Source organism: Neomonachus schauinslandi, chromosome 4, assembly GCF_002201575.2.
Source record: "Neomonachus schauinslandi chromosome 4, ASM220157v2, whole genome shotgun sequence".
NCBI classification, from domain to species: Eukaryota; Metazoa; Chordata; class Mammalia; order Carnivora; family Phocidae; genus Neomonachus; species Neomonachus schauinslandi.
In genome coordinates, this window is record NC_058406.1 from 53,753,729 (window position 1) to 53,781,321 (window position 27,593).

At 34.5% G+C, this 27,593-nt stretch overlaps 1 protein-coding gene and 1 non-coding gene across 2 annotated transcripts in view; one reads left to right on the forward strand and one right to left on the reverse strand.

The window, feature by feature from the left end:
• The window catches only part of DNAI4 (dynein axonemal intermediate chain 4), an 89,913-nt gene that overhangs the window by 27,846 nt on the left and 34,474 nt on the right, over positions 1-27,593 (reverse strand). The window contains exons 7-8 of the mRNA XM_044914046.1: positions 15,676-15,831; positions 7,508-7,702 (exon numbers count right to left, since the gene is read on the reverse strand). Of these exons, the coding sequence (XP_044769981.1) occupies positions 7,508-7,702; positions 15,676-15,831 (351 nt within the window). The remainder of the gene's footprint in view (positions 1-7,507; positions 7,703-15,675; positions 15,832-27,593) is intronic.
• LOC123324697 lies at positions 15,544-15,648 on the forward strand. The gene has a single exon (XR_006539971.1). It is a non-coding gene; the product is annotated as a U6 spliceosomal RNA (small nuclear RNA).

A 27,593-nucleotide genomic window follows, 5' to 3' on the forward strand; every position in this document is an offset into this window, starting at 1 on the left:
GAAGGAAGGAAGGAAGGAAGGAAGGAAGGAAGGAAGGAAGGAAGGAAGGAAGGAAGGAAGGAGAGAGAGAAATACTGCAGCATTTTTTAATTGTGAGAAAATTCATTGATATGCATAGATTTTAGCTGTATAGTTTAATGAGTTTTGATAAATAGACATACCAATGTAACCAACACACCAGTCAAGATAGAAAACATATCCATCAACCAAAAAAGTTTCCTCATGCTACTTTCCAGTCAAGCTCAACCCACCACAGCCAAGCACTGGTTTGATTTCTATCACCTCAGATTAGTTTTGTTTGTGATAGCATATCACATAAATGGGTTTGTTGGTGTGTATTCTTTTGTGTCTGGCTTCTTTCACTCAACAATGTTTTTGAGATCCATCAAGGTTATTATGTATGTAAGTAGTTCATTTTTATTGCTGAGTTGTGCTCCATCATTTGTTTATGCATTGACCTGTTGATGGATATCTGGGCTGTTTCCCAGTTTGGGGCTATTATGAATATAGTTGCTATGAGCATTCTTACATAAGTGTTTTTTGCAGACATATGTTTTCTTTTCTTGGGTGAATACCCAGGGACAGGATTATTGGATGATTGGGTGGATCTATACTTAACTTTTTAAGAAACTTCCCAGCAGACTTCCAACATGGTTGTACAATTTTATACTCCCGCAACAATATTTTAAAAACCCAGTTACTCCATATTCTTGCTTGGTGTTGTCAGTCTTTTTAATTTTAGCCATCCCAACTAGTGTATAGTGGCATTTTGCTATGGTTTCAACATGCATTTCCTTGACAACAAATTATGTTTAGTACCTTTTAAGGTGTCTATTGATCATTCATGTATATTTTTAGTGAAATTTCTGTTCAAATCTTTTGCCTACTTTTTATTAGACTGTCTATTTTTTATAGGCTGTATGTGTCTTTTACATATTCCTAATTTATGTCTTTGGACAGATGTATATTGTAAACACATTCTTCTAGACTGTTACTTGCATTTTTTTTCCTTAACAGTGTTATTCAAAGAGCAGACATTTTAACTACCGTGAAAGCCTTATCAATTTTTTTCTTTCATGTCTTGGGATTTTTATGTATTAAATAATCTTTTCTTATGCTAAGATCACAAACATTTTCTCTTTTGTCTTCTTCTACAACTTTTTAGTTTTAATTTTATATTTAAATCTATAGCCCATTCTGAGTTAATTTATATGTATGATATGACATGGGGGTTGAGGTTCATTTTTTTCCCCTCATATGGATGTCCAATAGTTTCAGCACCATTTATGAAAAGATCAGTCTTTTTAAATTAATTCACCTTGGCATATTTGTCAAAATCAAGTGACTATATAGGTCTGTGTTTATTTCTGGACTCACACACTATTCTATCCCAGCCATCTGTATGTCTGCCCTTTGACAAATACCACATTTCCTACATTACTGTAGCTTTATAGCAAATTGCTTGTGATCAGATAGGGTAAGTCCTTCGATTTTATTCTTCTGTTTCAAAATTGAATTTGTTATTCCATTTCGTTTGCTTTGCCATATAAAATTTGTGATCATTTTGACAATTTAATTATCTTTAAGAAAAAATTTAAAAAATTTTAAATAGTAAGAAATGTCTCTTACTTTCACTCACATTTTCCAATTCTAGCACTCCATTAGTTTGTGTAGATCCTAATTTCTGTTATTATTTTTTATCAGTCTGAAGGACTTCCTTTAACATTTCTTGCAATGCTTGTCTGCTGGCAATGAATTCTCTAAGCTTTTCTTTGTCAGAACATGCTTTTATTTCACCTCGATTTCTGGATATTTTCTCTAGGTGTAGAATTTTTTAGCACAGTAAAAATGTCATTGCATTGTCTTCGGCTTCTGATGAGAAATAAGGTCATTATTAGCTTTATTCCCCAAATGTCATGTATTTTCTCTGGCAACTTTTAAGATTTTTTGACATATTACTTATGGTGTGCCTCAATGTGGTTTTCATTGTGTTTATCTTGTTTAGGTTTCATTGAGCTTCTTATAATTGTTCTAAGATTTTTTTCAAGTATGGAAAATTTTTAGCTACCCTTTCTTCAAATATTTTTCTGCTTCTCCTCCTCTTTTCCACTACTACAATCCTAATTTCATGTATGTTAAGTCATATGACCTTGTGACACAGGTCACTGAGGCTCTTTTTTCTTTTTCTTTTTTTTTTTAAGCCTTATTTCTCTCTGTACTTCAGTTTGGAATGTTCCTATTGCTTTGTCTTTAAGCTCACTGATACTGATCTTCTGCAGTTTTTAGTATTCTGATAAGACCATCCAGTGAACTTTTCAAGTATTATATTTTTCAATTCTAGAAGTTCCATTTGGTTCTGTATGTAGCTTTCATTATATTCTTACTTCCCTTTAAATCCTTAAGTATATGTTAATAGCTTTTTCTTTAATAGACTTTTTTAGAGAAGTTTTAGGTTCACAGAAAAATTGAACTTAAAGTAGAGAGAGTTCCTCTACACTCAAACCCAGATATATGCACAGCCTCCCTCAGAATCATCATCCTGCACCAGTGATACATTTGTTATAATCAGTGACCCCACAATGACAAATCATTATCACCCAAACTCCAGAGTTTACATTAGGGTTCACTCCTGCTGTGCACATTCTAAGCATTTGTACAAAGGTACAATGACATGTACTCACCATTATAGTATCATAGAGAATAGTTTCACTGCTCTAAAAGTCTTATGTGCTCTGCCTATTCATTCCTCCCAGCCCTCAATTCCCTGGCAACCAATGATCTTATTACTGTCTCCATATTTTTGTCTTTTCCAGAATGTCATACATTTGGAACCATACCATATAATTGCCTTTTTAGACTGGCTTCTTTCATTTAGTAATATGCATTTAAGTTTTCTCCCCTCCATTCATGGCTTGAAAATTTATTTCTTTTTTGTGCTGAATAATATTGCATTGTCCAGATATGCCATGATTTATTTATCCATTCATCTACTGAAGGAGATCTTGGTTACTTCCAAGTTTGGGCAGTTATCAATAAAACTGCTATAACCATTTGTGTGCAGGTTTTTGTGAGTATATAAGTACTCAACCACATTGGGTAAATACTAAGGAGTATGATTATGGACCATATGGTAACAGTATGTTTAGTTTTGTAAGAAACTGCCAAACTGTCTTGCAAAGTGGCTGAACCATTCATTGTGCAATCCCACAAGCATTGAATGAGAGTTCTTGTTCCATATCTTTGCCAGTATTGGTGGTGTCAGTGTTTTGGATTTTCATCATTCTCGTAGGTGTGTAGTGGTATCTCATTGTTGTTTTAGTTTACAATTCCCTAATGAGATATGATGTTGAGCATCTTTTTATATGCTCATTTGCCATGTGTATATTTTTTTTGGGGGGGGAGTGTCTGTTAAGGTCTTTTGCCCATTTTTTGATCATGTTGTTTTTTATTATTGAGTTTTAAGAAATACTTGTATATTTTGGATGAGTCCTTTAACAGGTATGTCTTTTGCAAATATTTTCTCCAGTCTGTGACTTAACTTCTCATTCTCCTAACAATGCCTTTTACAGAGGAGAAGTTTATCATGCCTTTGGTGTTAAATCTCCAAAGTCATTGCCATACTCTAAGATCATTTAGATTTTCTCCTATGTTGACTTCTAGGAGTTCTGTAGTTTTGCATCTTACATTGAAGTCTATGACCTCTTTTGGGTTAATTTTTGTGAATAATATAAAGTCCATGTCTGGATTCTTTATTTTGCATGTAAATGACCAGTTGCTTCAGTACCATTGGTTGAAAAGACTACCTTTTCTCCATTGTATTGCCTTTCCTCTTTTGCCAAAGATCAGTTGACTATAATTATGTGGATCTATTTTGGGGCTCTCTATTCTGTTCTGCTGATCTATGTGTCTATTCTTTTGCAGGTACCACACTGCCTTGACTACTATAGCCTTTATAAGTCTTGAAGTCAGGTAGTGTGGGTCCTCCAGCTTTGTTCTTCTCCTTCAATATTGTGTTGGCCATCCTGGGTATCCTAGACAAAATTCAACACCCATTTATCTTTAAAAATGTTTACAAAACTAGAAAGAGAGGGAAATTTCCTCAAACCAACAAAAGGTATCTACAAAAAATTACACCTAACATCATATTTAATGACAAAATATTGAATACTTTTCCTTAAGTTTAGGAACAAGACAAAGATATTTGCAATCTTGGGGCAGGCAAAGATATCTTAGAGAAGACATGGAAAACATTAACTACAAAAGAAAAAAACTGATAGGTACAACTTCATTAAAATTAAAAACTTCTGCTATCAAAAGAAAAATATATTGGTAAGTCATTGACTTAGACTTAATAGTTGTAATGCATGTATTTTTCAAAGAGCTTGTTCCAGAATATATAAAAATAAGCTCCTACAACTTGATTTTAAAAAAGAAAAGGTAATTCAATAAAATGGCAAAGGACTTGACCAAACATTACATAAAAGAAGAAATATGAGTCACCAAAAAAAGCACATGAATAAGTATTCAACATGATTAGTCTTTAGGACAACATTAAAAGGACTGCCAACATCAGCTGTTATCAAGAATGTAGAGCAACTGGTAATCTTGTACATTGCTTGTGGCAGTGTAAGATGGGACAAGTACTTTGGAAAGGTATTTTGCAATTTCTAAAAAAGTTAAACAAATGCATCTTTCCAATGACTCAAGATTCCACTTCTAGGTATTTTCCCAAGAGAAATTAAAACATATGCCCACAAAAAGACACAAAAATGACCATAGCAGCTTTATCATAAAAACCCCAAACTGGAAATAGTCCAGGTGTCCATCAACAGGTGGAATGAATATTCAAATAATTATGATATATTCATAAAATGGAACAGTACTCAGGGAAGAAAATGAACCACTTATCACACATCAGCCTTGATGAATCTCAAAAACACTGTTGAGTGAAAGAAGCCAGACACAAAAGAATACAAGTGGCCCTGGAACAACACAGGTTTGAACTGCATGGGTCCACTTATATGTAGGATTTTTTAAAAAGAGTTAACAGCAAAAGCCACAGGCATTTATTTACAACTGTCCACCCCACTCTCCAAAGATGGTATGGAAGGCAACTGGCACAGAGGCAGCACTTGCTACATGAGTGCCCGGGGAGCATACTGAGGGAAGGTCTGCAGGTCGCCATAAGTGAGGATAGGGTGGCCAGGTGGTGCATCAAGGGCTAGCAAGCAGAAAGTTGAGCTAAAGCAGAACACACCCAGAGGGCAGTGATGGCATTGTGCAGGGAGCCCCATGTCCCCCAGAGTCCTCCACCCACTGGCCTCCAGAGTTGCTTCAGGGGAGCCAGGGGCCTTGGTCCTGTTGCAGGCCTAGTGCAGATTCTGGTGGCTGTGTCTGTAATCTGTAACTAGCGCAGGCTTCAGGTCAGAATTAAACAAAAGCCTTATCTGTATTACCAGAAACCCCAGCATTATGAAATCTATTTGGGAACTGGCTGTCCTGTAGCTGGAGGGATGTTGGATTTCTTTGAGTTCATTTATCCTCTCTCTTCTTGTGGAATCAGAGTCGAAGAGCGCCCATGGGGTACTCTCATTGAAAGTTCAATCACTTATGTGCCGGCAAATTTAAATATGTATGACTGGTTACCTCCCAATATCCTGCTATATTCAAAGAAAGTCTGTATTCACCTTTGTGCAAAAAGAGAAAAAGAATAATAGTAGTAAACGTGAGCAACAGCCCAAGGGCCAGTGGGACAGGAAAAGTCAACATCACCTCAAATGGAAAATGTGGGGACTCATCCACAAGTGTCTTTTGGGGCAGGAATCAACCTATATATTCTGGATGGTGAGGCAACCTTGCTGACCTTGGCACGGTGACTGAGGATTGCACTGCCTAGTAGAAGCTGGACTGGTGCCCATGGATATCATCTTTTACCAATTCATAAATGATATTTTTAAATGAAGAACTTGCTCCAATGTCTATATTAATGAACTCTTTAGGTAGGGGGGAAAGGAGCTTCCCTAGATTTTAGATTTGTAATAAAGGCATTTTAAAAAGAAAAAAAGAGAGAGAGAGAAGTGTACTCCTGTTTGGCTGCAGCTGAAATGGCCACCTCAGGTGGTACACCTGGTATACAATTCCAGGCAGTGGTAAAGCTCTATTGTGCCTCTAGACAACTTTTACCACCCATGGGCCCACCCAGCAGCTGCTGTTGTTGAGCTGAGGCCACCAGAGTGCAGAAGTTTGTCATTCTGGAACCAGCCCTTCCCGCTGCCCCTGGCCCAGGCTAGTGTATGTACAAAACTGTAAACGTATTTTCTTTTCCTTATGATTTTCTTAATAACATTTTCTTTTCTCTAGGTTGCTTTATTGTAAGAATATAGTACATAATACATATAACCTACAAAATGTGTGTTAACTGTTTATGCTCTTGGTAAGGCTTCTGATCAATAGTAGGCTGTTAGTAGATAGGTTTTGGGGGAATCAAAAGTTATACTTGGAGTTTCAACTGTGCCATCATCATCCCTAAGCCCTGCCTTGTTCAGGGATCAACTGTACTTACTATATGAGCCCACTTACATGATATACCAAAACAATTAATCTATGATGAGAAATACCAGATTAAATGCCTGTTTATGGGGGGTAAGGTTTAACTGGAAAATAGCACAAGGAAAATCTTAGGATTTGTAATTTATTCTAGGCAATGGGAAGTTACTGAAGGTTTTTTAACAGTTAAGTGCCACCATGTTCAAAGCCATGTATAGGATACATCAGCACACCAGGATAGTAGAGTGGAAAGAGAATTGGAATGAGATAAAAAGAACTTGTTTGAATGCCTAGCTTTGTCATAGACTCTAAACTTGGAAAGTTTCTATGTGCTTCCTCTTCTTCATTCAAAAATTGAAAGGTTGAGTTAATCTCTAAAATCTTTCAAAATATTCTGTGAACATATGAGATGGGATTTGTAGCAATAAGAACAGGAAGAATGCCCTTGCAATAAAATTAAGGAAAGGTAATAAGCACCAGAACCTGGAAGGTGTCAATGGCAATGGAGAGGGGCTTTAAATATGAGAAAATAATTCAATGCAGGGGCAAGAGAGAGAAAACAGTCACAGAAGCTTATGAAGATTTTAATCTAAGGGACTACCTCTTTTTGTGGGCTCTGTAGTTTGAACTCTAGTGTTACTTGGATGTTTAATGCTAAAAGCTGTATAAATGTGTCTTGATAAGTGATAACCCAGTCTAGAGGTTACATTTAGAAATAATAACTCCATTTAATTCTTTTAATTATTTGAGCTTATCAAAATGTGATTTTTTTAAAAGATTTATTTATTTGTCAGAGAGACAGAGAGCGTGCTTGAGTACAAGCAGAGGGAGAAGCAGGCTTCCTGCTGAACAAGGAGCCCGATGTGGGACTTGATCCCAGGACCCTGGGATCATGAGCCGAAGACAGACACTTAACTGCCTGAGCCACCCGCGCACTCCCAAATGTGATTTTTAAAAATACCTTTTAAAATAGGAAGCTGACGATAAGCTGCAAGTTTAGGCTGAAATAAATTTTCCATTAGAACTCGTTCCATAAAAAATAAATCCTGACGAAACTTGTCAGATTTCATTATTGACTCTGAGTGATCTTCTTCATCATCATGGATTTTAGTCAGAATTACATTTTCTATATCCATTAAAGAACTAGCTTCACTATCTGTAAAATACAAACATGATGCAATGATAAAATAATTTAAATATTATTAGATGATTCATGTATTCTAAGTATTATAAAAATCACATTTTGTCAGTACTATTTGTTCTCTTCCAATATTCAACAACTTCAACAGACACTTATTGAATATCTTTTATGTACCAAGCACATGGAAGATTTACATATATTATCTCATTTTGGAATTCTTAACTACTCAAAAATGTACTGTTTATCAGAAGGTAAGCAATGATAACCTCATTATCAAGCAATGATATAGGTAATTTATATCTCTGTACATTGTTATTCAAATTGAAATAAGATTATTAGTCTTCAGATAGAGGTCTGATCTGATTATTGTTTTTTAGGATTGCTACACCACTGTGTTAATTTTTTTTTTAATGCTAAAATAAGCTACCAAAAACTTAAGTGGATTAAAACCATGCACATTTATTATTTTGGAGTTTAGTAGGTTAGAGGTCTGACCCAGGTCTCACTGGGCTAAAACCAAAAAGTTAATTAGGATTATGTTCCTTTCTGGAGGCTCTAGAGAATTCATTTCCTTATTTTTTTCAACTTCTGGGGGCCACCTACACCCTTCTTGAAAGGCAACATCATCACATCTCTCCAACCTTCTTCTGTTATTACATCTCTCTATGACCACAGCTCAGAAAGGTCTCTTTAAGTACCTGTATGTTTAGATTGGGTTCTCCCATTCTACTAACAGAAACTACAACAAAGGGTCTTGGCCACATTTTCCCCTCATTCTTTCTGCCTCCCGACCAACCCTGGCGTTTCTCTGTGTAGCCACAGCATACAATGTCCCCTCCTCTTGAGATCTGTGAGTATAACAAGCTATCTTTTCAATGGCAGTAGTGTCTTAATCTGTTGGCCTTGCCATATGCCTAAATAATAATAAAATACACATTTAAAAAAAATCATCTACAAGAAACCCAATTTAAATGTAAAGACACAGACAGATTAAAGGTAAAGAGAAAGAGCAATATATACTGTTAACACTAATCAAAGGAAGATGGAGTAGCTATATTTAATTTCAGACAAAGTAGACTTCAGAGCAAGAAAAATTAACAGAAATAAAAAGGAGAACTGCATAATAATAAAGAAGTCAATTCTCAAAGAAGACATAGAAATCCTAATCATTTATACAGTGGAAAACAAGACTACAAAATATTTAAGGCAAAAACTGATAGAACTGCAAGGAGAATCAGACACATCCACTGTTATAATTGGAGACTAACACTATTTATTTTATTTTATTTTTTAAGACTTTATTTATTTAAGAGAGAGAGAGTATGAGCAGGGGGAAGGGCAGAGGGAGAAGCAAGACCCCCTGCTGAGCAGGGCCCCCCCCCCCGCCCCGCCCAATGTGGGACTTGATCCCAGGACTCCGAGATCATGACCCAAGCTGAAGGCAAACGCTCAACTGACTGAGCCACCCAGGCATCCCAAACACTATTTTAATAGAATACATATTTTTCTCAAGCTCACTTGGAATGCTCGCCAAGCTAGACCACATTCTGGGCCACAAAGCACATTTCAACATATTTAAAAGAATAGAAATCATACAAAATATGCTCTCAGACCACAGTGGAATTAAACTAGAATTCAACAAAAAGATAGCTGGATAATCCCAAAATATTTGGAAATTAAAAAAAAAATAGGTCATTGTTTGTTATACGCAAACAATGAATCATGGAACACTACATCAAAAACTAATGATGTAATGTATGGTGATTAACACAACATAATAATAAAAAAATTAAAATAAAATAAAATATAGAATATCATTCCGCTTTCAAAAAAAATAGGTCAAAGAAGAAGTCTCAAATGAAATTTTAAAATATTTAAACTAAATTAAAATAAAAATATAACTTATCAAAATGTGTGAGATGCAGCAAAAAGAATGCTTAGGGGGAAATTTACAGCATTGAATGCATTTATTAGAAAAGAAGAACGATCTAAAAGTTAGTAATCTAAGCTTCCATCTCAGGGCACTAGAGTAAGAAGAGCAACATAAGCCTAAAGCTAGCAGGAAACAAATATATATATATAAATTAAAGCATAAATCAGTGAAATTGAAAACAGGAAATCATCAGAAACAATGAAATTAAAAGTTGTTTCTTTGAAAAGATCAATAAAATTCATAATCATCAGCCATGTTAACCAAGAAAAAAAAATAGAACATATAAATTGCCAGTATGATCAATAATAGAGGTGTCATCACTACTGACCCCATAAACCAAAGAAATAACAAGAAAAACTGTGCATAACTCTATGTCCACAGATTTGATTACTTAGGTGAAATGGAACAATTCCTTGGAAGACATAAACTGCCAAAACTCACACAAAGTGAAATAGATCATCTGAATAGGCCTATCTCTATTAAAGAAATTGAATCAATAATTAGTAAATTTCCAAAATCGAAAATAGGCCCAGATGGTTTTACTGGTGAATTATATCAAACATTTAAGACATGTTTATACAATCTATTTCAAAAAATAAGTAGGGGGAACACTTCGCAATTCATTTTGTTAGGCTGGCATTATTCTAACACCAAAACGAGATGAAGACATTACAAAAAAGGAGAATTACAGAACAATATTGCTTATGAAAACAACACAAAAATCCTCAACAAAATACTAGCAAATCAAATCTAAGAGTGTATAAGAAGAATTATATACTCCAACAAAGTAGGGTTGGTTCCAGGTATGCAAAGTTAGTACAACACATAAAATCAATTAATGTAACCCATCCCATCAATAGGCTAAAGAAGGAAAATCACATTAGATTCAGAAAACTCTTTAGACAAAATATAACACCCATTATGATAAAAATTCCCAGGAAACTGGAGCACCTGGGTGACTCAGTTGATTAGGCATCTGATTCCATTTAGGCTCTGGTCGTGATCTCGGGATCATTATTTCAAGGTCCCCAGATTGAGCCCCGAGTCAGGCTCTGTGCTCAATAGGGTGTCTGCCTCTCTCCCTCTCCCTCTGCCTCTCCCCCTACTCACATGCACGCTCTCCCTCTCTCTCTCTCTAAAATAAATAAATCAAGTTAAAAAAAAAAAAAACTCCCACGAAACTAAGAATAGAAGTGAATTTCCTCAACTTGATTTTTTAAAAATCTATGAAAAACCTACAACGAACATATTTAATGGTGAAAACCTGAAAATTTCCCCACTAAGGTAAGGAACAAGGTTAGGATGTCCCCTCTCACCACCTTTATTCAACATCATACTAGATGTCCTAGCTAATATAATAATTCAAAGAAAAGAAATAAAAGTTATACAAATTGGAAGGAAAAAAACTGTAGATGACATAGTTGTTTATGTAGAAAATCCCAAAAAAAAAAACTGTCAAAAAAATAAAATTCTCCAACTAATAAGCAATTATAGCAAGGTCACAATATACAAGATTAATATACAAAAGTCAATGGCTTTCCTCTAATGAATAATTAGAAATTGAAATAAAAATCATACTACTATTCATATTAGCACTAAAAGTTAAATGCCTAAGGTATAAATCTAACAAAACATGTACAAGATCTACATAAGGAAACTACAATACTCTTATGAAAGAAATCAAAGAAGACCCAAACAAATAAATTTTCATGGATAGGAAGTCTCCATATTGTTAAGAAGCTAATGCTTTCCAATTTGATCTATAGATTCAATGCAATCCCAATCAAAATCCCACCAAGTTATTTTATGGATGTTGACAGACTGATTCCCAAGTTTATATGGAGAGTCAAAAGACCAAGAATAGCTGACACAATACTGAAGAAGAACAAAAGATTGACACTACCCAATTTTAAGAATTACTATAAAGGTCCAGTTAACAATGTGATATTGGTGAAAGAATGGACAAATTGATCAGTGGAACAGAATAGAGAGCTCAGAAATAGACCCACACAAATACAGTCAACTGATATTTGACAAAGGAGCAAGAAAATTCAAGGAAGTCTTTTCAACAAATGAACTGGACATCCATATGTCAAAAAAAATGTAGACATAGAATTTATGACTTTCACAAAAATTAACTGAAATGAACCTTAGACCTAAATATAAAATGCAAAACTATAAATTTTTGTAAGACAACATAGTAGAAAATCTAGGTGGCCTTGGTTTGGTGATAAATTTTTGGATACAATACCAAAAACACAATCTGAAAGAGAAAAAAATGTTAAATCGGACTTTATTAAAATTGAAAATTTCTAGTTTGTGAAGGATTGTTAAGAAAATGAAAAGACAAGTCCCAAACTGGGAGAATATTTTGCAAAATATTTATCTGAAAAAGGACTTACTTTATAATTCAAAAAACTCAACAATAAGAAAATAAACAGCCCAATTTTAAACATGACAAAAAATTCAAATAGATATTTCAGCAAAGAAGATCCACATATGCCAGTAAATATATGAAAAAGTGTTCAACATCACATGTCATTAAGGATTTGCAAATTAAAACAATAATGAGATACCACTACACACCTGTTAGAACAGCTTAAAAACTTTTTTGAAGTAAAAATATCAAATGCTGACAAGAATGAGGAGCAACAGGAACACTCACTCATTGCTGATGGTAATACAAAATTGTACAACCACTTTGGAAGACAGTTTCATAGTTTCTTAAGAGTCTAAGCATATTCTTACTATATGATCCACAAACTGTACTCCTAGGTATTAACCCAAATGAGGTGAAAAGTTATGTCTACACAAAAACCTACACATGAATGCTTATAGCAGCTTTGTTCATAGTCACAAAAAACCAGAAGCAATCAAGAAATCCTTCAATAAATAAATAAATCATGGTACATCCATATAATCTAATATTATCTAGTGATAAAAATAAATGAGAAGACATACAGGAACCTTAAATGCATATTGTTCAGTGAAAGAAGCTAGTCTGAAAAAGGCCACCTATTGTCTGATTCCAACTATATAACATTTTGGAAAAGGCAAAACTATAGACATAATAAAAAGATCAGCAATGGTGAGAAGTATGGAGTAGGGAGGAATGATGAGTAGGTGGAGCACAGGGGATATTTAGGTCAGTGAGACAATTCTGAATGAAACTGTAATGATAGAAACATGTCATTATGTATTTGCCAAAACTCATAGAACTGTATGTACAACCTGAGGAGTGAAACTTGATGTAAATTAAGGATTTCAGTTAATAATAATGTTATCGATATTGATTCATCAATTATAAAAAATGTACCCACTAATGCCAGATGTTAGGAATAGGGGAAGCTATGGTGTGGGGGGAGGAAGGAAGGAAGAAATTATAAGGATCTCTCAGTACTGTCGGCTCAATTTTTCTGTAAATCTAAACTTGTGCTTGAAATGTCCATTACTTTTTTTAAATCTAAAGCTCTCTTTCTATTAAAAAAAAAAAAAGCCCATGAGAGAAAATAATTTTTCCCTGTGAACTCAGCTAGGGTCTCACACATATTCAAAGATGAAAATCATGGTACTTTTTCCCCCCTCAAATATAATAGAAGGTTAAAATACAACCTGTACATTCAAAGTTTAAATGGAGTAGAAACACTTCTTAAACCAATTATGGACCAGGAGCAGTGCCCCCGTGAAGAGAGGAGAGAATAAAGTCCTTGTGAACTTTGAAAAAAAACCAAAACAAATATGGACCATATTTAACTTTTTTCTCTTTGTGTTTGCATTATAAAATCTCAGAGGCAAAAGGGACCCTGGAGGTGATCTAGTCCTAGTTTTTATCTGAATCTCCCTTACATTCTCCATAAATCTGATCGCTCAGCTCTGTTGTCAATCTTTGTCTATTTTTTATTTTCTCCCTTTTCCTAGTTCTGGTCTCCCCTATCCCCTTAATTGGCTATAATACTTTAAAAAAGTATATTTTTATTTTGAATTATAGTTCTTGAATATGGTTTTATTATTATCCATTTTTGCTTTTAAAAACACACCCATATACACAAGAAATAAAAAATCCACAAATTGAGACATTTTTCTTTTAGGACCTTCCACTTAACACTTTTTTTTTTTATTTAATAAAGTTTTGTTTTCCAAAATGTACAGTTGGTGGGATCTTGTTCATGCATCTTCACCAGCAGCTGGGGCATCTCCACCCTTGGTGTTTCTGGTGTAAATTACTTGAGCTCTGTGCTTAACACTTTTTCTGTGTGTCAATGGCCTTAATAGAGGTACAGTACGTATATCTAATTTTCAAGTCCCAATGTAATTTTCAGTCTAAGATTGATGTTTTTCCTAGCAATTTTTGGTAGGAAAAATTTAAGCTTCTAAAAGCAAAACTACTATATGGACATTAACATTTAAGCAAAAAAAAAAAGTTTCTTTAATAATAACTAATAATTCATTCTTTCCCTTCATTGTTCTCTGGGAAAATAAACTGGTGTTCATTATAAACAACTTTAAGGAAAGCATGGCTATAGTGTACATGACTGTAAATATAATTTTTTTTTTAAAGATTTTACTTATTTATTTGACAGAGAAAGACACAGAGAGAGAGGGAACACAAGCAGGGGGGAGTTGGAGAGGGAGAAGCAGGCTCCCCGCCGAGCAGGGAGCCCGACGCGGGACTCGATCCAGGGACTCCAGGATCATGACCTGAGCCGAAGGCAGTCGCTCAACCAACTGAGCCACCCAGGCACCCGACTGTAAATATAATTTTTAAAGACTAAAGAATATAGGTAACATATTTAAAGTTTCATTTTTTTGAAATATTAAACTTAAGATCCAATGATAGACCAAAATATTAGGTGGCAAGTCCTGTTGATCCAGAGTCTCTGAAGGAAATGTAGTCAGTTATAAATAAGGTAATTATTTTCTAAAAACTATCAATTCTCTTTAAACTTGATTTTTCAAAAATATTTCCTGATTTACTGTTTTTAAATATTACATTTGTCTTTGGGTAAAAATGGATGAGAATAGAAATATTTCAATTTAATTTATGAAAATTTGCCAAACTTTACCAAATCTTGCCAGGGCATAGTTATTCTGAAATAAGGACTACCCCTCATATGTAGTGATATCATTTTATAAGAAAAATGACTCAGAAGTTCAGAATAGGGAGAGTAAAACTGTATAACTATATAACCACAAAATAATCAGAAATGGAACTTAAATTTCTTATAACTGGACTTTTTAAAAATTCTTCCATATTACTAAGTATATTTGGAAAGCTAAAATTTTGTGTTGACTTTAATTAAAGCATTTAATCTCAAAACTTAGAATACTAAAAGATAAAGCTGTAAAGCAGCATTTCTCAACCTTGGTAGTATTACATTTTGGCCAGGTAATTTCTTGTTGTGGGGCTGTTCTGTGTACCAAAGGCTTTTTAGTAGTATCCTTGGCATTGACCCAAAAGATGTCCTCATAGTCATGAGAACCAAAAATGTCTCCAGATATTGCCAAATCTCCCTTTGGGGGAGGTAAAATCATCCCTAATTAAAAGCCATGGTTGTTAATTTATCTCCATTTTAAGTTGTCACAAAGTTAGTATACATTCTTTTTCTTAGAAAGTCTACAGAAAGAAAAAGAGAGAGAAAATTATGGAACCCCCATGTTCCCATATATATGAAAGAGAACTTAAGAGCAAGTAAAGAGGCAACAAAGGAAGATAGAATCTTTGAAACTCTTGACAGGTATCCAAGGAAAATTCTGGTGTAAATTACTTTTAGTTCAGAGTCCAAGATGATGTGAAAGAGTAACGATACTATTCCTGAGTAAAAGTTGTAGTTTTATGTTCCACCAGAAAGTAAGTATTGTAACTGCTAAGAAAGAATTTATTTATCATGGCATGTGAAAACATCATTTAAAAAAACTGAAAGAGTGCTTGCTTAGGCAGCAATATGGTAATACTGGAATGGTACAGAAAAGATTAGCACAGCTTCTGTGCAAGGATGACATGCAAATTCGTGAAACATTCCATTTAAAAAGAAAACTGAAATAAATGAAATCTTACTTTTGTCTATAGTACTCCCTGGTACTCTTTGTTCTCGATCTTTAGAAGGTACAATTGCTTTACTGCTTGATTCAAGCATAGATTGTTTTGCTGGTAAAGATGAAAACTCGATAGCATTATAAGAATCATACAAATCCCAAGTACTGGACATTACACCTAAATAAAGAGACAGAAAGGTAAAAATTATTTTGAATCAAATTCTAATAGTTTAGCTTATACATAACTAGTTATAGCAAAATCTAAGATAAGAACATCTGCTTAAGAAAAGAATACTATTTTTTTTACAATGGCAAGAGTAAAGATGAAAAAGAAAGAAATCATGAGGACAGGTTGAGATCCTTAGCTATCACACTTTTTGCATCTACGTATACATTAGTGTTTTAATGATAACTCCAAATTATCTCACCATCCTTTCTGATCCCCACACCTGTCTTCCCTCTATCCCAAGCTGATGGTGCATAATCTCATCCGTCTGTCAGCATAGGTCTTGCTTGATATGGACCTGGACAACCATGTCACAATAAGGATTTAATGTTCTTTTACTTATGGTTAACATGTTTATATTCTATAGAACTTTTAATTTATAATCATCTCATTCCATTTTTATCACAAAAAATCTCCTATATATTTATGTGAAAAGATTATACTTGTTGGGAAATTGGTAGACTCTGTTCTCAAGAAACTTGTAGAGTAATATGGTTATTATCCTCCCTTTTAAAAATTTTTGTTTACATTGGCTATGATTTTTTTCTAATGAGCAAATATAGCAATGGTCTCCAAACAAAAATTGGGAATGTTATTTATCTCAAAATTAAAAAAAAAGTTCCAACCCTTTTCATTGCTGTAACAGTGAAAAGTTCATGTAGCGATTATTTTATCAGTGACCATGTAATAAAATATTCCTATGTGCTAAACTTGCAAAAGTTTAAAGTACAGTGATTTAATAATTCTTTTCTCTGAAAATCAAAACAAGACCTAGATATAATAAATGCAACTACTTCATTATTGTAACTTTTATTTTCATTAAATAAAATGAAGGAGCTCTGGATTTCACAATGTTTTCAGTTAGTAAGAATGTTAACTCACATTTCATAATAACATTTCTACTTTATTGAACTTATCTTAATAATCTAACAAAGTTATACACAGAATAAATACCTCATCTATTTTGCTGATTTGAAAAGGGTACAATTTCCATGTTCATAAAGTAAAAGATCATAAAAAGAAATTATGTCTTTGAATATTGAATTACCTAACCTTCTTTTTCTTCCTTTAACTGAAAGTTTAGTAATTTGAGTATATAGGAATATATTGTTACATCGTCAGCAACAACTGCTACATAAATAAAGGTACATATTATAAATGAACAATATAAAATGTTAGGGTGATTTAAAGTTGTTTCTTGTTTGAAGATAAATAACATTGGTAATTTTTTTTTTAAAGATTTTATTTATTTATTTGACAGAGAGAGACACAGCGAGAGAGGGAACACAAGCAGGGGGAGTGGGAGAGGGAGAAGCAGGCTTCCTGCGGAGTGGGGAGCCTGATATGGGGCTCGATCCCAGGACCCTGGGATCATGACGTGAGCGGAAGGCAGACACTTAATGACTGAGCCACCCAGGTGCCCCAACATTGGTAATTTTAGTTTGGGTACCATCATGACATTTATACATTTGAATAAATTAACCTAAGAAATAAAAAATCTCAAACCATATGCCATAATACCATGTACAAAATGAAACAATAAATAATAGTGATTGTTTTTTGTTCCTTTTGGGGGGGGTGGAGTTTTTTAAAGTTTTTATTTAAATTCCAGTTAGTTAACATACAGTGTAATATTAGCTTCAAGTGTACAATAATTCAACACTTCCATACAACACCTGGTGCTCATCACAAAAAGTGCATTCCTTAATCCCCATCACCTATTTAACCCATTCTCCCACACACCTCCCCTCTGATAATCATCAGTTTATTCTCCATAGTTGAGTCTGTTTCTTGAAAAAAAAAAATTGAATGATTGTGACTTTCCAATTTTATACTGCTATATTCTACTAAAGAAAGTTTTTGGGTTTTTTTTTTTTAAGATTTTATTTATTTGACACAGAGAGACAGCCAGACAGAGAACACAAGCAGGGGGAGTGGGAGAGGGAGAAGCAGGCTTCCGGCAGAGCAGGGAGCCGGACAAGGGGCTCGATCCCAGGACCACAGGATCATGACCTGAGCCAAAGGCAGACACTTAACCATCTGAGCCACCGAGGCACCCCACCTACTAAAGAAAGTTTTAACCAGTATCAGAAAAAAGTATTCCCAACTATACCTGTGTTTTGAGCATTTCTGAGTCTACGATATATCTAAATAGTTTTTACACATTTTAAAATATTGTTTCTATCTACTAGTTTAATTCAGACTATAAAAAGAGAACAATTAGCCATATAACATTTATAGAAAAATAATTTTACTTTTTAGCTGAGTAAAAAGATATGCTCACTATTAAAAAAGAAGAAAAAAGATAAATATGACTTGTATTTCCATCACCCAGAGATAATAACTGCTAACATTTTGGTGTACGTCCTTCCAGATTCACATACAAACACGTGTATTTTTTTAATAAAAATGAGCTCATATCACATGTTTTTATAAAAAATATTTTATTATAGCATAATATACATAGAAAACAAGCTGGCTTTATGAAGTCTACAGTTGTAGTATATACCTATATTTTTAAAAGTTAGCCAGGAATACTAGTACATTTACTGAATTATCCATTTATTTGAAATGCCACTTTTATCATAAGTTACTATATGTATACTGTCAGATGGAAAATTTTTTCATCACTTTCTATGAATCTTTACAGGGAACTTCAACTAAATTAACACCTTGGCCTCTCTATGTCCCTCATTTACTCATTACCAGAGAAAAAGTAACTAATCCTATAGGAGAGTTTAGGAGAAGGAATTGCACTCAGCCACTTTTTGGATTCTTTTGTTAGGTCTGTTCAATGGCAGAAAGCATGCTTTCTGTTCTGTTCTCACTCCTAAAAAAAGGAGGTCTGTGCTTGTCTAGCTGTGCCAGTTACGGCTGGTAAGGTCTATTCTAGAAGGAAGAAATGGCAAGTCCTCTGAGCTGCAGATTTGAAGCTATATTTTTTTTAATTATCTTTATCAGTAATAAAGATAATATGTGATTTCCATGTCTCTGACTCCTGAATCTCTTTCAATTTCATCCCAAATCAGGCAAAGAAGACATGTGCTTTTTTTTACTGATCAGTAAGACTTTATTTTTTTAATAAAGGGTTTACTGCTATTACATTACAAAGAATGACAAAATTGTATTATCTGTATTTCTAGATTTAATGGCCACCCTGTAGAAAGCATCTTTGGAATAGAAAAAGAGTTTTAAGAATTTGTGTTCCCATAATCATAAAGCTGCCATACTCAGTCTGGGCACAGCTGGTGCAACATTTTCCTCAATCCACAGGCTCCATTCCCTTTACCAACTATTTATAATATGCTTGGATCACTTACAGGAGAAAAACACTGTCAGCATCAATATTTAGCAGCATTTCATTTTTTTCTTTTGTGCTGAATAAAAAGCTAAACTATTCTTTTAGTGCAGTAATTTCATATGGTCTTATTACTTCTATACACAAGATATGATCCTTTAATATTTAATTGGTTAGTATTGAAATTTTTAATATAAAATTTCATTATTTTAAATAAAAGTTTTCTGTGAAATACATATCATTCACAGAAGAGTGTATAACAAATATATGTGTAGTATAAAGAATTACTACCATGTACTCACCAGCGAGGATAAGAAATAGAATATCTCCAGGTGCTTAGAAGCCCTGGACACTCTTCTCTCTAGCCGTCTTCCTTCTAGCTACCTCCAACAGGAGCACTTTCCCTAACTTTTGGATAGGTCATTCTCTTGCTTTGTTTTAAGGTTTTTCTCCTATGGTAGATGCTGTTGATGCCCTGCCCATATCTGCTATGCATTACCTCTTGCTCGCCAAGGGCCAACTGCCAGCATCTATACTGCTTTGCTTAGGGCCATCTTTGACCACCAAGGCCATTTTGATGTCCACAAATTTGGCTAGAAGTGCCAACGAACTAATAAGCCCATCAACTTCAAACAATGATTGCGAAAGTTGGAGCATGATAAAATAACTCTGACTCCCAAAATTCTCTAGCAGTATTGAATTCCAGTTACCCAAAGAGGTAATTTGTTAGAGAGCATAACCTTTGCTGGCTGCCTACCCTTTCTCGTTTCACTTACTTACTCCCCTACCAATGTTTCTTAGGATTACCTCCAAAATAAACTATGTGCACTCAGAACCTTTTTTAAGAGGTTTCTTCTTGGAAAACTTGTGAAGTTCAGAATCCACAGGCATGGAAGGCTCTCTGATATATGCATAGCTACACAATATATTGTCTAGTTTTAAAAAACTGGATAGCAAACACTATCACAGATGCATTAAAAAAGAACAAAATACCACTATTAGATGAGGACTCTCAGGAGAAGATCATCAGAACAGTCTGAGTCATAGTCTGACTTCAGCTTCCCTGAGAGTTTATAAGAGCCAGTAATGAAGAAATCACATGGCGAGACCATGAATATGTCCTTGGAAACACAGAACTTAATCCACTGAAAGTATGGTCAGGTAAGTGGACTGCTCTGTATTTTCTGTTCACCATGGCTTCTCTGCCGCTCTCAGGGTAAAACAGAACATGTCTGTGCAGTGAAGTGAGTTTCCTCAACTTATCTAAGAAGGCCACTGGAAAGGAGAGCAGAACTACATTAACAATGGTAAAGGCAAGCTAGATATGAAAAAGAATTGGCAGATTCAGCTGAGCATCCTGTACTCAAGAAGATGGGACTTGGTTTTCAGTTTCATAGAACGGAATTTGGAGGTTGCCATTCTGTCCTAAGAACAAGTGAAAAATTAAACAGTCTGAAAAATCAACACGTTTTCTTTGGATCTGAAAGAGAGGTAAGAACATAGGGCAAACCACTGCCCCCAAAACTGGGGTGATGGACATGTTAATACAGGGAGTCATGGCTTATTGGAGCAGACTTAGGAGTGGAAACCACTGTGGGAACCAGTGCCACTGTAGGAAACCTAAACTATAATTGATGAATTGCTGGAGGCTCACTGTCTGTCTCATAAGTCTGAGAGTTAAAAACTCCACAGGGGCCCAATCACAGGGAAGTCCCCAATTTTGTGAGCTTTATCTCCAGGAGCTTGACCAAATTCCCAGAATATCCAAAAAACAAAAACAAAACAAAACAACAACAACAACAAAAACCCCTTGTGGTTCTGGCAGGGGGAGGGGTAAAGGAACCATTTTGGAATATGCTAGAGTACTCTGTTCTTAACAAGGACTGCCTTCAAGAGAAAATAATTAACCAGAGGACAACCTGCTAGGGTATTGTCAGACTATAATCGACCTGGGGGAAAGGAAATACCAAATACCAGCACCTTTGAGCCATTCTGTCCCACCTAAGGGGGGCAGAAGAAAACAAAATTTGTGAAGTTCAGAATCCAGAGACATAGGCACACTAAAAGACCAAATCAAAGGACTATTGAATGCTTGCCTCCTCCACACATTACCACCACAATACTATGAATGGTTATTATCAAAAACACAATAAATAACAAGTGTTGGGAAGGACGTGGAGAAAAGGAAAATCTTGTGCACTGTTGGTGGGAATGTAAATTGTTGCAGCCACTACAGAAAACAGCATGTAAGTTCCTCAAAAAATAAAAATATAATTATTATCCTCAAAAAATAAAAATATAATTATCATATGATCCAGCAATCCTGCTTCTGGGTATTTATCTGAAGAAAACAAAAACACTGACTCAGAAAGATACCTGTATCCCCATGTTCATTGTAGTATTATTTATATAGCCAAGATATGGAAGCAACTTAAATGACACTTGATAGATAAATGGACAAATAAAATGTCACACACACACACACACACTGAAATATTATTCAGCCGTAAAAAAGAAGGAAATCTTGCCACTTGTAACAACAGGTATGGGCTTTGAAGGCTTTATGCTAACTGAAGTAAGTCAAACAAGAAAAGGCAAATATTATAGGATCTCACTTATATGTGAAATCTAAAAAACAAGCAAAAACAAAGAAAGAAAAAATCCCAAGTTCATGAATACAGAGAACAGATTGATGACTGCCAGAGGTCAGGGAATGGAGGGTGGGTGAAATGAGTTAAAAATTACAAACTTCCAGTTCTAAAATAAACAAGTCATGGTGTAATGTGCAGCATAGTGACTATAGTTAATAATACTATATTGTGTCTGTTAGCCATTTGCATGTCTTCTTTTGAGAAGTGTCTGTTCATGTCTTCTGCCCATTTTTTTACTTGATTATTTGTTTTTTGGGTGTTGAGTTTGAGAAGTTCTTTATAGATTTTGGAAATCAGCACTTTGTCTGTAGTGTCATTTGCAAATATCTTCTCCCATTCTGTGGGTTGCCTCTTTGTTTTGTTGACTGTTTCCTTTGCTGTGCAGAAGCTTTTTATCTTGATGAAGTCCCAAAAGTTCATTTTTGCTTTTGTTTCCCTTGCCTCTGGAGACATGTCTTGAAAGAAGTTGCTGTGGCCTATGTCGAAGAGGTTACTGCCTATGTTCTCCTCTAGGATTTTGGTGGATTCCTGTCTCACATTGAGGTCTTTCATCCATTTTGAGTGTTCATCATCATTAGCCATCAGGGAAATTCAAATCAAAACCACATTGATTTGTTTAAAAAAAAAAGAATAAGAATAAAAGAAGATAGTAGGAGGGGAAAAATGAAAGGGGGAAATCGGAGGGGGAGACAAACCATGAGAGACTATGAACTCTGAGAAACAAACTGAGGGTTCTAGAGGGGAGGGGGGTGGGGGACGGGTTAGCCTGGTGATGGGTATTAAAGAGGGCACGTTTGAATGGAGCACTGGGTGTTATACACAAACAATGAATCATGGAACACTACATCAAAAACTAATGATGTAATGTATGGTGATTAACATAACATAATAAAAAAAAAGACATTGAGATACCACCTTACACCAGTTAGAATGGCAAAAATTGACAAGGTTGGAGAGGTTGTGGAGAAAGGGGAACCCTCTTACACTGTTGGTGGGAATATAAGTTGGTACAGCCACTTTGGAAAACAGTGTGGAGGTTCCTCAAAAAATTAAAAATAGAGCCACCCTATGACCCAGCAATTGCACTACTGGGTATTTACTCCAAAGACACAGATGTAGTGAAAAGAAGGGCCATATGCACCTCAATGTTCATAGCAGCAATGTCCACAATAGCCTAACTGTGGAAAGAGCCGAGATGCCCTTCAACAGACAAATGGATAAAGAAGATGTGATCCGTATATACAAGGGAAGATTACTCAGCCATCAGAAAGGATGAATACCCAACTTTTACATCAACATGGATGGGACTGGAGGAGATTATGCTAAGTGAAATAAGTCAAGAGAGAAAGACGATTATCATATGGTTTCACTTATTTGTGGAACATAAGGAATAGCATGGAGGACATTAGGAGAAGGAAGGGGAAAATGAAGGGGGGGGGGGAATTGGAAGGGGAGATGAACCATGATAGACTATGGACTCTGAGAAACAAACAGGGTTTTAGAGGGTTGGGGGTGGGGGGATGGGTTAGGCTGGTGATGGGTATTAAGGAGGGCACGTATTGCATGGAGCACTGGGTGTTATACGAAAACAATGAATCATGGATCACTACATCAAAAACTAATGATCCATTATATGGTGACTAACGTAACATAATAAAATTAAATTAAATTTGAAAAATAATACTATATTGTATATTTTAAAGTTGCTAAGAGAACAGATCTTAAAAGTTCTTACCACCAAAAAAAAAAAATAATGTTATATAATAGTGGGGACTTCCCTATGATGGATGACCCTGGAGTTTTTAACTCTCAGACTTGTTCACAGTGAGCCTCTAGCAATGCATCAATTACAGTTCAGGTTTCCTACCCTAGACTTTTGTAGTGATCATTTCACGATATATACAAATATCTATTTTATATGCCTGAAACTAATATAATGTTACATGTCAATTATATTTCAATTAAAAATTTAAAAGAATTAGAGCAAGAAATCAGTGAAATTCAAAACAGGAAGCCAACAGAGAAAATCAATGAAACAAGAAACTGTTTTTTTTTAAAAGATCAATAAAACCAATAAACCTCTAGCTGGAATAACTAAGAAAAAAGGGATTAATATCATAAATGAAAGAGGAGACATCACTACAGATCCCAAGGACATTAAAAGGATAACAAAGGAATGCTATGAACAATTATATGCCCACAAATGAAATTCAGGATTAATTCCTTGAAAGACACAATCTTCCAAAACTTACACAAGAAGAAATAGACAATCTGAATAGGCCTATATCAATTAAAGAAATTGAATTAAAAAAAAGAAATGGAATCAATAATAACTTTCCAAAACAGAAAATACCAGGTTCAGACGGATTCACTGCTAAGTTCTATCAGTAATTTAAGGAAAAAATTATACAAATCTTCTACAATCTCTGTCAGAGGACAGAAACAGAGGGAATACTTTCTAGCTCATTCTTTGAGGCCAACATTGAATACCCAAAAGCAGACAAAAACATTACAAAAAAAAAAACCAACAAAAAACCAGCAGACAGATAACTCTCAAAGAACACAGATGCAAAATCTTCAATAAAATATTAGCAAATCAAATCCAACAAATTCCAAGTGGAATTTATCCCAGGTATGCACAAGTAGTTCAACATTCAAAAATTAACTAATGCAATCTATCACAGCAATAGTCTAGAGAAGAAAAATACATGACCATATCAATAAATTCAGAAAAAAGCATTTGACAAAATCTAATATCCATTCATGATAAAAAACTTTCAGTAAATTAGGAATAGAAGGGAACTTCCATAACTTGATCAAAACATCTACAAAAAAAGCTACGGCTAGCATACTTAATGGTGAGAAACTAGAAGCCTGCTCACTAAGATCAGGAATAAGGTAAGGATATCCCCTCTCACCACTCCTTTTCAACATCATATTGGAAGTCCAAGTTAATGCAATAAGACAAGAAAAGGGAATAAAATACAAATTGGGAAGGAAGAAATAAAACTGTCTTTGTTTACAGATGACATGTTAGTGTATATAGAAAATATGAAAGAATGGACAAAAACTCCTAGAACTAATAAGTGATTAAAGAGAGGTTGCAGGATACAAGATAAATACATGAAAGCCAAGACAAAATTCCTTTCCTAAATGCTGGCAATGAACAAATGGAATTTGAAATTCAAAACAACAATTTACATTATTGTCCCATAAATGAAATAGTTAGCTACAAATCTAACAAAATATGTACAAAATCTATATGAGAAAAACCACATAACTTTAATGTACAAAATCATTCATGTGATGGAGAAACATTCTATGTTCATGTTTAGGAAGACTCAATATTGTCAAAATGTCAGTTATTCCCAAATTGGTCTATAGATCAATGCAATCTCAATTAAAATCCAAGCAAGTTATCTTGTGAATATAAACAAGCCGATTCTAAGTTTATATGGAGAGACAAAAGACTCAGAATAGCCAATAAATATTGAAGAAGAACAAAGTTGGAGGACTAACACTACCCAACTTGAAGACTTACTATAAAACTACAACAATCAAGACAATGTGATATTGGTGAACAAATAGACAAATAGTTCAATGGACTAGAACAGAGGCCAGAAATAGACCCACATCAATATAGTCAATTGATCTTTGATAAAGAAGCAAATACAATGGAACAAAGATCAGTCTTTTCAACAAGTGGTGCTGGAACAATAGGACATCCACATGCAAAAAAGAATCTAGACACAGATCTTATATCCTTCACAAAAATTAACTCAAAACTGATTATAGACCTAAAAGTAAAAAGTGAAACTATGAAAATCCTAGAGGATAACATAGAAGAATATCCAGATGACCTTGGGTATAATGATGGCTTTTTAGATACAAGATGAAAGGTATGATTGCTAAAGCAAAAACTGATAAGCTGAACTTCATTAAAATTAAAAATATATGTTCTGTGAAAGGCAATGTCAAGAGAATAACAAGACCAGCCACATACTGGAAGAAAACATTTGCTAAAGCTACATTTGATAAAGTACTGTTGTCCAAAATATACATGTATTTCTTAAAACTCAACAAGAAGAAAAAATAACCTAATTTAAAATGGGCCAAGGAGCTTAACAGACACTTCACTAAAGACATACAGATGGCAAATATTATATGAAAATATGCTCCACATCATATGTCATCATGGAAATACAAATCAAAACAACAATGAGATGTCACTGCACACCTTTTAGAATAGTCAAAATCTGGAACATTGACCACACAAAATGTTGGTGAGGACATGGAGCAACAGGAACCCTCCATTATTGCTGACAGGAATGCAAAATGGCACAACCACTTTGGAAGAAACTTTGGCTGTTCCTTACAAAATGAAAAATACTGTTACCATATGATTCAGCAATATGTTCTTCGGTATTTACCCAAAGAAATTGAAAGCTTATTATGTCTACACAAAAACCTGCACACAGATGTTTATATCAACTTTATTGATAATTGCCAAAACTTTCTAGCCATCAAGATATCCTTCGGTAGGTGAATAGATTAGGTTTTTTCCTCTCCAGAGAGAAACTTCTGACATCTTTTAGAGTAGAAGAGAGGAATTTGTTCAAAGCATGTATCTGTACTTGATTCCTTTTTGTGACTGAATAACATTTCATTGAATGTATTTTACACATTATGTTTATCCATTCATCCACTTAGGGACATCTTGGTTGTTTCTACTTTTCGATTATGATAAATACTTCTGCCATGAATATGTGTGCACCTGTATTTGATTACCTGTTTTCAATTCTCTGGGATATATATTATATATAATTATCATATGACCCAGCAATTCTATATATCTAGGAATGGAATTGCTGGGTCATATGATAATTCTATTTAATTGTTTGAGGAACTACCAAACTGGTTTTCATGGCAGCTGGACCATTTTGCATTCCCACTGGCTGTGTATGATGGCTCCAATTTCTCAACAGCCTTGTTAACACTTGCTATTTTCCATTTTTAATCATAGTCATCTTAATGGGTGAGAAATGGTAACTCATGGTTTTGACTTGCATTTCTATAATGATTAATGATGTTGAACACTTTCATGTGCTTGTTGGCAATATGTATATATTCTTTGAAGAAATGTCTATTTAAGTCTGATGCCCATTTTTTAATTGGGTTTCTTGTCTCTTTGTTCTTGGATTATAAGTATTCCTTATATATTCTGGATACTGGAACTTTATGAGAGATAGGATTTGCAAATATTTCCCCCATTATGTAGGTCGTCCTTTCACTTTTTTGATAATGTTCTTTTATGTACAAAAGGTTTTTTGATGAAAGCCAATTATCCATTTTTTTCTTTTGTTCTTTCTGCTTTCAGTGTCATGAAACTGAATGACATTCAGTCCACTGTAGACTGAATCCATTGTAAAAGCAATCCATTGTAAAAGCAAAGGGCAAAAATATTTACCTCAGTGTTTTCTTCTATGAGTTTTATCATTTTAGCTCTTATATTTAAGTCACTGTTCCATTTTGAGTTAATTTTGTAGATGGTATGAAGTATGAGTACAACTTTATTCTTTTCATGTGGCTATCCAGTTGTCCCAACGCCATTTTTGAAAAGACTATTTTTCCTCCATTTAATGGTCTTAACACCTTTATCAAAAAATCAGTTGACCATACATGTGAGTTTATTTCTGGGCTCTCTGTTCTATTCTTTTGGTCTATATACCTTTGTTTTGGCTATTTGGAGGGTCCTTTGATATCCA